The sequence below is a fragment of the Pseudochaenichthys georgianus genome, chromosome 24, assembly GCF_902827115.2.
Source record: "Pseudochaenichthys georgianus chromosome 24, fPseGeo1.2, whole genome shotgun sequence".
NCBI lineage: Eukaryota > Metazoa > Chordata > Actinopteri > Perciformes > Channichthyidae > Pseudochaenichthys > Pseudochaenichthys georgianus.
Window position 1 is genome coordinate 18522677 of NC_047526.1, and position 11311 is coordinate 18533987.

The 11311-nt window shown below is 40.5% G+C and overlaps 1 protein-coding gene across 1 annotated transcript; it reads right to left on the reverse strand.

The window, feature by feature from the left end:
• Positions 1-1574: 1574 nt before the first annotated feature.
• On the reverse strand, positions 1575-8293 carry LOC117439778 (very long chain fatty acid elongase 4-like). The gene is made up of 7 exons (XM_034075850.2): positions 7975-8293; positions 6215-6306; positions 5435-5622; positions 4746-4826; positions 3482-3653; positions 3265-3392; positions 1575-2901 (listed from the first exon to the last, which is right to left on the reverse strand). The coding sequence occupies exons 2-7, from the start codon at positions 6279-6281 to the stop codon at positions 2614-2616; spliced, it is 924 nt and encodes a 307-aa protein (XP_033931741.1). The 5' UTR covers positions 6282-6306; positions 7975-8293; the 3' UTR covers positions 1575-2613.
• Between the last annotated feature and the right edge of the window lie 3018 nt (positions 8294-11311).

Consider the following 11311-nt stretch of genomic DNA (forward strand, 5'->3'; position numbering starts at 1 on the left):
CTGAGTTTAATGTATTAAAGATTCCCAGCATGTACATACAATATGCCTCACCCACTCTGGTCATTAATCACAAAAGGTACTTTAACTAAATCCAGTCCCAGCAGAGGGTGCTCTCCACAGACAAAACACTAAAGACAATCTGTCCCAGTAAAACGCTGACTGTTTCCACTCTGCTCGGATAGAATGAGCGCCTTAGTCATATAATTGCTAATGAGATGAGTAAGTGACGGGCCAGGTTTGCAGAGATTTAACCCCTGACAATCTGACCCTTCACCCTAGCAGACTCGCTCTCTCAGAATGGGTCAGTACTCTTCAGACGAGATGTCTATTTGCTGCACATTTTCCAAGGCATGGACAAAGTAAAGCATTTTGGAACTAGCAATGTGTTTCACACTTTAAAAGGCTTCTTAAGAGAGTTGCCAAAGCTTTGTAATTCACCTTGGTGTGTGTGTGTGTGTGTGTGTGTGTGTGTGTGTGTGTGTGTGTGTGTGTGTGTGTGTGTGTGTGTGTGTCTTTAGCAGAAGAAATGCTGGTTATAGTGACCTGTACTAAAGCCTTGGCTCTTCTGCAATCCTCTTAGTCCCTGGCTTAGATCCCTCTGTGTCCCCGTGGAGGACATGTACTCCTCATCTAGTTTATCATTCACACCTACACCCTTGCCCCTTTGGTTTTCCGCCTCCACCCTGATGCGATGGGTTCAAAGAGACAGGTGGTGGTCTACTAGGATAAGAAGCAAGGCTGCTAAGTAGTGCATGTAGCCTTCTGTAGAGTAGTTTGAAGGATGTGGGAAAAGTGGCTTACAAAAAAACCCTCAGTGGTATCAGGAATAACAGAATGGTTGTGATTTAAAAAAATGTTGGAGTATAGGAAAAAAATAGTGGAAGAATCATTTAATAGATGCCATTACTGGATCCAGAATGCGGTGAAAGAGCAAAGGGATAGAGTGTGTTTGTCACGGGGTAGTCAAGAAATGGATAAGTGTGTTTGAAGAATCTGCTGGAATTCCTTAAATTAACCCTGATATTAAACTCACAGCAAAGCACTTGGTTGTTTGTAGGAAAAAACACACTTAGTTCAATTATGCACCTCTTTTTGCTCTGCCCCTGATATCGACTTGGTATCAAAGCTAAATGTTAACTAATCCATACAGTTTGAGAGTCGCAGGAGCAACCTGGTGGCAGATTAGCAAAGGCTTCCCTTCCAGTGACCTGATTTAAATGTTAACTCATGTGACGTGGAAATAAGCTCTTTTGGAGCTAAAGCCAATTTACCCCCAAAGATTAGGGCAGATCTGTCTGGACAGGCCACCTACCTCTGCCTCTCACACACCTAGAAGAGTTCCTGGGAGGAAGGAAGTAGAGGAATGAGGTGAGAGATGGTAAAACGGGGGATGGGAGGGCTTCGGCTCCAGATTAGGTTCCTTAATGGGTGACAACTTGATCCTATACGTTGACTTCCTAAAAGTAACTGATTTACAACATACTTAAACTAAGTCAAAGAAACACAAACGTAAACTATTGGGTGCTGACATTGTCTTTATTTCAGTTATATGTGCAGCCAGAAGCTGTGTTGCCTTCATTCTTAATAAGACAATGAAATAACCATTTGTTTTCTTTAAAAAAAAAAAAAAAAAAAAAGCTCTTTTCAGGAGGAGTTTCCCTTCAGTCCAACATGGCAGTGAGACGATTTTGAGCTGAATTTCAAATGTCTTATTCTTGCACCTCAGCTACATCGCACAGCAAACAGAAATAAATGATGAGGACCCACATACAAATATTATAACAAAGATACCCATACATTTGCATAAATACTCAAAGAAACTAACAATGCCACTGTCCCAAAGTGTTTTAAACCAGGTTTTTAATCACAATGAACACGAAATAAAATGTAAATATCATGTCTTACAGTTGCATCAGCTTGAGACAGCAGAGAAAGTCCATGACATATATGATTGGTGGATGGTGTAGATAATTGTAAAGTTAAATACAATAGATGGCAGTTATGAGAATGTCTCATTGTGATTGTTTCCTAACTTTGTTCAACTCTAAGTATTCGTAAACAAATATCTCCCCACGAACCCAGAAAAAAACGCTTTGGTATAAACATCTGCATGTTCTCTTGTTGGTAATAATTAAATTAATTAAAACTCTTTTAGAGCACTAGAAAATAAATAAGCATATTAAAGACTATTTAAGCTTTCAGTTAAAACAATACTGGAATCCAGAGTACAAAAGTTGGAGGTGAATCTTGGTTGATAAGATCAACGATGCTGAGTTTGTAGGTCCTTTTTTAATATGTTGGTCCTATGACGGTCCAGAACACAGTTGGACAGAAGAGCTCGGAACATACGTGATCAGCATCTTGCTTTTTAAAAAAACAACTTTTATGGAGACAACCATCACCCCTCTCTTCCTTCTCGAAACCCCTTATAGACACAAACACACACTTCTATGCTTTCAGCTTTCCAAGTTGGTCACAAATCACATCCTTCTACATTATTTGCAGGGAGGAGGAAGCTTTCTGTTTATTCCTTACCTAACCTTTCCCTCCTTCTCTGGCCCTTCCAACAACTGTCCTCTCTCTTTAAATCGCCGAGCACGCCCTCTTCCTTCTTTACTCCCTTTTCGCTCTTCCTTTCTTTTGCCTCTTCCCGTTATCTTCCACTTGCTCCACTTGCTCCACTTTGCTATGACCGTTAGTTACCATAGAGGTGCCGTTCGCCGCGGACTTGACTCCCTTCTGCGAGGAGGGTTTGCGTCGGTACGCGTGGTAGTAGAAGTTGGCGAAGAGGATGATGAAGGTTACGGCGTAGCCAATCAGAGCCCACTGCATCCAGGCGGGGAATTGACAGCCCGTGTAGAGGGAGTAGCCGGCGTGGCCGATGGTCACGTGGAACTGGATCTGTTCAACAGACAAATTGTATAAACAAAATTAGGCGACAAAAGAGCCCACATCGTGGTAAAAGCACAACAAACCTGCAGAATGTAATTGGAAAACAAGGATTCCTATAACCATGGATTAATGTAAGACATTAGTTATTATGCACTGAACATATCTTTCTCAGTACTATCATTGATGGACAGAAATCAGTATTGTTCAGTGTATCTAATTTGTCTTTTCTAGTTCTTTTATCTAGCTGTAATGCTTTGACAAAAGTATAATCAGTCAGATCATATTTTGAAATAAAAATACTTTTAAGGAAGAAAAACCACCAAAGAAATAACCCCAACCCACAAAGCAGGTTATCTTTAAAGTCACACTCACGATCTGAATAATGGTGAGGTATTTCTTCCACCAGAGGTACTTCTGCATATGAGGTCCCAGAGCAGCCAGGCCGTAGTACCCGTACATGAGGACGTGGATGGAAGAGTTGATGGTTGCACCAAAAAATGCTGTGGAAAAAGTTCAGCGGATTTGAAAGTTGATAGCGTTCAAACTGAATGTGAGTGCAACTGAAGACTCCATAGAGCCCTTTACTCACATTGTCCACCTGGGACCCATTTCATGCCGATCCACCAGAGGATGAACATGGTGCAGTGATGGTAGACGTGGAGGAAGCTGACCTGGGTGAACTTCTTCCTCAGGATGAAAAACACTGTGTCCAGGAATTCTACTCCTTTGGAGATGTAGTACCACCAGAGAGCAGACGCTATCTGAAGACGTTCAAAACAGGACCGAGGTCATTATTGCGGCTTGATGAGGAGGATCCTTGAGTCTAACACCGCTGCACACAATAGCATCTTTGATGGACTGCGAAATACAGTAGGAAGACATTGGCGTAGTATTCAATCTGGCTTCTTATGCTGTGTTTTCTGTATGTTACATCTTCTTTAACGGGACACCCACTGAATCCCTTCAAAGCTAAATTAATGAGTTGAAGTCATATTCAAAAAATGTGTTTGCTATTGACAGTAGCCTGGCTATTTCAACATTAGTGGTTTGTGCAGGATGTCCTATGAAATCCTTCACATTTCTTTTTGACCAATCAGTGGTCTGAAGTGTTTTAACCCCACCTTCTAGTATAGGCTCAGACCTCGTGGAACACAGCTTAGATGGTACCAAAAAAGGTTCCAGGTACCATCCACAACCTTTTCTAATGGAAAACAAAAAAGGAGCAAAGTAAATACAGCCATGCGGTGAATGTGAGGCTTTGAGGTCCTAGTAAATCAGACCTCTAAAACACTTACCTGAATCCACTTACGTAGGGCAGTTGAGTGAAGTAAAAATAACTACTGCACCAAGCGTTTGTATGAGTATATTTGTGAACAAGGTATACAAAAAAAAAAATGGGAAACTAAATCTTTGTTTTTGCCATCAGGGAAAGAACGTCTAAATACTTCAGATATCACATGAAGAGTAAGTCTGTTTTATATAGTATATTTCTACTATTTGTCACTCAAATCAAAGTGTGTTCTCCTATCTAACTCTTTGTCAGCCTGACATGCAGATAGTACATATGGCTGATCTCTAAGCTGCGGTGGTGCCCTCATCAAAGAGCACAGGCCTGAGGGTGGAGATTTGGGTGGAGTGTCATGGTGGTGAGACCAATTACTCCTGCCTATCTGAGAGCAGGCCACACCCTAAGTCACTGAGATACACTCACTTTTACTCCTCTCTAGTTCTGTACTCCTTTAACCCCAGACAAAACTAAAAGCACTGATCTCCTTCAGGTCAACGTTTTCCTGAGATAAGTCTGGTGCTTTTTTATCTTAGGTGAAGTGTTGTGTGTGTTGGAGGAAGCTCACCCTGACTTCATTCTCATCATTGGAGTAGCTGACGGGCTGACAGAGGTAGCTGTAGCCGGCCCTTCGAGATGCTATTAGGAGCTGGTGGGAAGAAACAAACCACAAACTCAGAAAATGGTTGACAATTCCTAAGATATCAACCCAGCAACAACGTCTGCAGTGAACTTCCTGTTGACACTTTTCTAGTGATCAAGTAATCAAGATGCATAACAGCCTGGTTGAGATATTACTGTGAGAGAACACCCGTATAAGACTTACTGTTCGACCATTTTAAGGCACTTCAAGGCGGTTCAACTGCAAGTAATTGTCTTGTTTCTTTAGGTTAAGTAGTGGGTTTATCACAGTGGATAAACCCACTACTTAACTCCTCCGCACGTGGTGTATTTGCTTGCCTTTTCATGCATTCTGTGCCATTTTGGAGTTTAGACATCTTCCCTCTATAAACAAATATGTTTGTATAGTGTATCAAGTTACTTTTTGAACTTCTAACTTAACTTTTTTAACCAATAAGACGTAGAGTTTATATATGCAGTAACAATTATACCTGGCATGATTGACAGTCTTTCTGAGGGAATGCTTTTTGGGAACAGTCCTTAGTATCTTATCACGCTTTTTCCACGTCATCCCTTTATCATGACAAAGCAACTATATGTCACATGTACTAGAGTAATACATCTACGTGTCTTCACCTCTTTGGCGATGTAGAAGTTGAGAACCACCATGCTGAAGTTGTAGACTATGAGGGTCTTCCTGAGTATATAGGGCTGGCGGTCCTGCATGTATCTAGGCCCCGCCCACAGGAAGAGCAAGTACAGGCAGCTGATGGCCAGAGTGGGGAGGGGAGATGACATCATCGGCCAGCTCCCCACCCTCTTGTCTGCAGGAGAACAATTGAATTATGGGGAAATGTAAGGTATGGTGATTAAACAACAGAACAGCTGTTGCTAACACATAGGTAGTGCGTTTAGTATCAAGCTAATGTGCTACAGTTAACATTCACACCATGTCACACAACCTTTAGTTTTTGATTTCTATCTATTTGGATTACCGTTAGCATTCTGATGAATAGATAAATGAAAAGTTTAACTACTATCCAGGTCATTTATGACATGCTTCATCAGCATTTTGGCAGTTTTTGTCATTCTTTTGACACTAGCCTTATGAGTAATGGCTACAATTTACACGCATACTACTAGGTGTATTGCATAAGATATCATCAAAATATTGCACAAACTACCTGTGGCTACATCTTGGTTCAACTTTGACCTGCCTAAGTTTGCTTTTTAGTTATATACATGTGATATTAAGTAAGGCAAATTTCTTCTGTGTACTTTCCTGTATATTCCCTTATCTAAGTGACTAAAACGTCCCCTAAAGACTTACAATGATAACGCTAGACATTCCTGAATACCCTAAAGTGGCACACTGATCTTGATTGAATTACAATTGAGTGATTGTAAAGATCTTACCTGATATAGTAAGGCCCCATTTGTAAAATTCTACAGTGTCATTCACAAAATGTGTTACAGCCTCCATGGCTCTGCCGTTGGTCCTGATTATACTGTGGCAGGAAGAGAAAGAGAGCGAGAGAGACAGAGGGGAGAGACCCAGCGTCAGTGAGAGCCACCCAAATTAAATCACAGGCCATACGTTTCCTATCAGTGTAACTCGTAGCATGAGGAGCTCCTCTATCCAATTTTAGTATGTGTCACTCTCTGCAAATACTCTTGGAAACGGCTGCAACATATCCCTGCAATGATCAGCTAGCAATTATTGATGTGCACCTTTATCAGGCCAAGTATATGTAGACACACTTTTCAGCATCTTGTCAAACTGACTTTTCAGCGTGTGGAGTCCTTCTGCGATAATATCTCTAAAACATGAACAAACAAGAGTTTTTAATAGGGGTACATTATGCTGTGGTATATTATATGCTACAACACTTATTCATTGCGCATTGTTGCAAACATACTGATGAGAATAGACATATTATCTTGCCTTCATTTGAAACAGGATGGCAATATGAACGTCCCCAAGATGCTAATGAGCTTTCCATTGATTCCTGTGATTGCTGGAAAGTCTCAACATATTGAGATAATTGTAGGAAATAGGCTGGAGGATACCGAGTAATTCGTTTTTGACCTGTTTCTCCATCTCTGTTGGACCTAATAGTTCATGTAACTTGCTCACTAGCAGGACACGTTTGACATACAATTCAAGCACAATACATGTTAGCAATATATGTTCTATATTAAAAGAGACATGTGGAACCCATTGACTGTGATTAAGCAACAAACACTTCGAGCTGAGAGCAGGCTTCTCCATATTAATCTATTATTAATCCAATGAGTGAGATCAGGTGACCTTTTAATAATGAATTGCAGTGTGACTACTGCCCACCAATGAGTGTGCACTTACAGGAGAGTTCTGAGTATTTAAGGCTACACATGGGAGGGTGGGAACGAGTTAATCTGCAGAATGGACTATTTGTTCAACACTTTATGGTGTATAACAACATAGCCCTAGCCAGCCAGGGTTTAGTTTGGTTAGAGTGGGCCACGGAAGGGAATCAGATAGAGAGGGTTAACCCGGTTTGTGCGCACACAAAAAGACAGAGGCGCATGTGTCAGCAGGTTTCGCTCGGGCCGCTCAAGAGGCTTAAATTCAATTGATCAACGAGCTTAGATGTAACCCTAAATACAAATGCCCAACGAACCTCACGCCTGTTTGATGGTTATCTGCCTGCATGTGCTATGAGAACACTTGAACACATATGAAGAAAATAGTGAATTCAACTTTAAACTGAAAAAAAGTATTGTAATTTTGCCATTATAAATTGTTTCACTTTGTTAATAATAGTCCGGCTCACCCATAGCCATTTAAACTACTCACACGTGTTTTATATGTAGGTTAATTCAAATGTAATTATCCGTTTCCTAGGCTTAACAGGTGTCTGGGTGAAAGGTGCTGACAGCTAATACATGCAAGAATAATTTAGCTAACATAGTACAAAACTGTGAAAAGTATCGACCCACGTAGAAATAATTGATTTGACTTGGACAAAGGGTTGGGCTCTTTTCCAGCAAGGCTTCTTAATTAAGCCCAAAAATAACGCTAAGAACTGGGAGTTAGGCGGTTTATACTTTGAATGCAGGAGTAACATTTGGCATGACTGGAACCTAATAAATACACCGCAGAACAGAGAAAAAAGGTTAAAAACGCTACTTACGTCCTCGATATTTAAGAGCGTGTAATGACATCCGGTGCAATGTGATGCCCAACTCCTTTCTTCTTCTTCTGCCGTCACTGCTAGTCAGTTTCTACGCCGCTCCGGTTACAGTTCGACATGAAACAGCAATTTGGCAAGAAACTAGACAAGGCAAGTGAAAATATATGACTAAGAAAGCCCAATTATGCATTCAGTCCGTGCCGGCCGCTCAGCCGCATCATCTTCTTGCAATCTCCCAGACACCGAGAAGCCAGATGGCATTGCGCATGCGTGCATTCACTCTCGAGGCTCGTGTGTGTGTGCGCGTGCGGCAGCCTTTTGGGAGCTCATGGATCTGTGTGAGATACTTCCTGTTCTTCCTCGGTTTTAACTGCTACTGTATCACTATCAGGGTTGGGAGGGTTGCTTTAGAAATGTACGTTACGATTACTGTACCTGTGAACAAATGTAATCAGAAACCTAATCTGAGTATCAAACTATAAAAGTAATGTAATCTGATTACTTCCGTTACTTTTAGATTACATCAATATCAAAATGCAATGCACATACATAAAAGGAAATATCAACAAGATGTGTTTTACTGAAGTGTTTTATGTAAGAATACAGAACAATGTGACCTTAGAAAGAAAACAGAAAAGAGAAGAAACCAAGACAGGCTATCAAGAAGTTGGTGTATAATCACATTTAAATGATAAACCTACAGAACAGTGCAGTTTGCAAAGAAGAAATACAATATTTTCCTTTCACAACAAACACTATATGCTCTTTTTTTGTTTTTTTGTAACATTGCAATCCTGCTAGTAATCCCCCCCCCCCCTTTTTTTGTACTGTAATTCGATTTTAGTCTTTTTTAATGTAACTGTAAAGGAATACCTTATAACTTATTTTTACAGTTACCTACAAAAATAGGTTACCTTTCTTTGTATCCTGATTCCGTAATCCCGTTACATGTAATCTGTTACTCCCCAAACCTGATGATACCAATGTACCAACTTTACCAACACACATCACACACTTCTTTGCTGATTAAATGACTACATGTAAATAAATCCATAGGCTACTATAGGTTTTTATGTAGGTTATACAAAGCTAACTGTTTGGACATGCCAAAAATAATGATCTAAATCAATGTACTTTGGCTCTGCAGGTAGCCCTTTCGTCTATATTTGATTTGTCCCACTAGATGGTGCTGTCAACCTGTCATTGAATGTTCAGTTCACCTGCCCTCTTAACACACCAGCTCTACATGAGTCAACAATGAAGTTCCTTTTTAACTACATTCCACCAAACATCCTGCAAGTATAGGCTAATGCACTTTAAAAAAAAAATTGTAATTCATATTGTAATAACCAGTGTTTCTCAAACTTTTTCATATAAGGACCACATAACCAATAAAAGAACAGACCGAAGGTGTTGCTCTGGGCTATATCATGCAATCGAAAGTGAAACTTAAGCTCGCTCCATTGCGGAGATATTCCCGCGAGAGTGCGGAAAACTTAAATTAATTTATTTATTTAAAATGTGAAATGTTACCAATGTACTCACGGACCACTAGGGGGCGCTCACGGACCACCAGTGGTCCGCGGACCGAACTTTGAGAAGCACTGTAATAAGCCTTTGTCATTTCGTTTTTTGCCATAAACTGCAGTCAACGGACACAGTCAGAAGTGAATAGCAAGTGTCTAAGTGAAATTCAGTTGTGACGGGAAAGGGATTGCCTCCAGTAACGGCAAGGGCTTTTGGCACTAAATGTTTCAGCATGGTGTGTAGAGGATGCCCTCTTTGAGCATCAGGTGCACTCAGGAAGTAATTTCCTCTGTCATCTTTGTATTTAGAACATGGTAGGTGTTGGCCTTTTGATGAATATAAGAGTCTAAGTTAGATAGGGAAGGGCCTGGGTCAGCTTCAAACTTGGGCCGCTGCCAGCCATGGGGCAATTGCTCCACCAGGTGAGCTTCAAGGGCATCCCCATCAATGTATTTTCTACTATGATATTGATTCTTTTTTTTTAAAGTAAGGGCGGAGAAAATCAACTTGTTTTGCCCGTTTGCATTAACAGCAGGCCAAGGCCCACTTAATATAATTTAAGGGATTAGCCCTGACTTCTGTCAGGGGGGTCCAGGCGATCCTCTTGCACTTTTTTTTGATACACAAGCTTTATTATTCATGCTTTTATATATACTTTGGCACCTTACTTACATGATAAGTATGGATCCATGAAAATCAATACATTTTCACAAATTAACATACTATTGGTATGGGTACAACATGTGAGGAGAACAATTACATGGGAACTTCTACAAACACCTTGTGCAATATCTCAGATTTTAACTGGTGGTTTCCTTTTCACTGCAGTAGATGATTTTCTCAGATGAAAGAGATAGCATATGCTCATTCATGGTTTAGCTGTGAACTTGCACAACTTGTTTAGCAACATGATAAAGTATTGTCAAGACATCTGTCTAATCTACTAATATGGCATGAAAAATTGTTTTTGTAAAACGAAAAAAGAAAGATTATCTCTAAAACTACAGAAAATGCCATTGTAAATGGGTTTCCACTGGCACAATTTACTTCAGTATTGCCTTGATGGTTCAGTTCATACTTGTAATTGCACCATAAGTACAGTACTTCAGTTATTCGCCAAGACTTAGAAAAACTTGTATGTCTAAAATGTTCAATCTTATGAGCATCCTCCCCATCCTGGCCTCAGGATCAGCAAGACAGAGGTTGATTTTGGAGAAGTACATAATTGAGATTCACCTGCCTTCCTGCCTGCATATCATTGGCCTTACCTCACTTGGGCAAACACACATTCATATCTGTGTGGTCCTTTGGTTTGGCGTATTTGGAATGAGGCAAATGCAGAATGTGAAGTAAGCATGTTAGGTTATGACTAATGCACTGTAGCTGCACTGACCACATCACAGTAACCTGGACGGTTGGTTTGGCTTCAGATTGCGGGGTGAATAAATCCACTGAATAGTGCACTAACAACTCTTGGCTGTATTACATTGAGGAAGAATGTGTCATGTGACATCTGGAAAGTGAGTTTGAATGCCCTTTATCTGAACTAGTTTAAATGTCATGTGTTGGTGACTTAACTTCCTGTTTTCATCCTTCCCATTTTCTTCTTCTGGCGTCCTGTTTGTTGTTTCTTTAACTTCCCTTTACGGAGCGTCCACACTACAGCTTCAAAAAAAGCTTGGAGCTGGGCGTGTCTGGAGCTTGGGGATTTTATTCAAGCAACACGACCAACAACCAATCACATGAATCTCCCGCCCCCGACATACAAAGCAAAAAAACCCGGGGATTTTATGGGAGCAATATATATATA

Excerpts from the sequence above, each read along its gene's own strand:
- LOC117439778 (XM_034075850.2), bottom strand. The coding sequence starts at position 6,281 with ATGGAGGCTGTAACACATTTTGTGAATGACACTGTAGAATTTTACAAA. Across the intron at positions 5,623-6,214 it reads ATGGGGCCTTACTATATCAG|ACAAGAGGGTGGGGAGCTGG; the intron begins GTAAGATCTTTA and ends GTTCTCCTGCAG. Across the intron at positions 4,827-5,434 it reads ACTTCTACATCGCCAAAGAG|CTCCTAATAGCATCTCGAAG; the intron begins GTGAAGACACGT and ends TCTTCCCACCAG.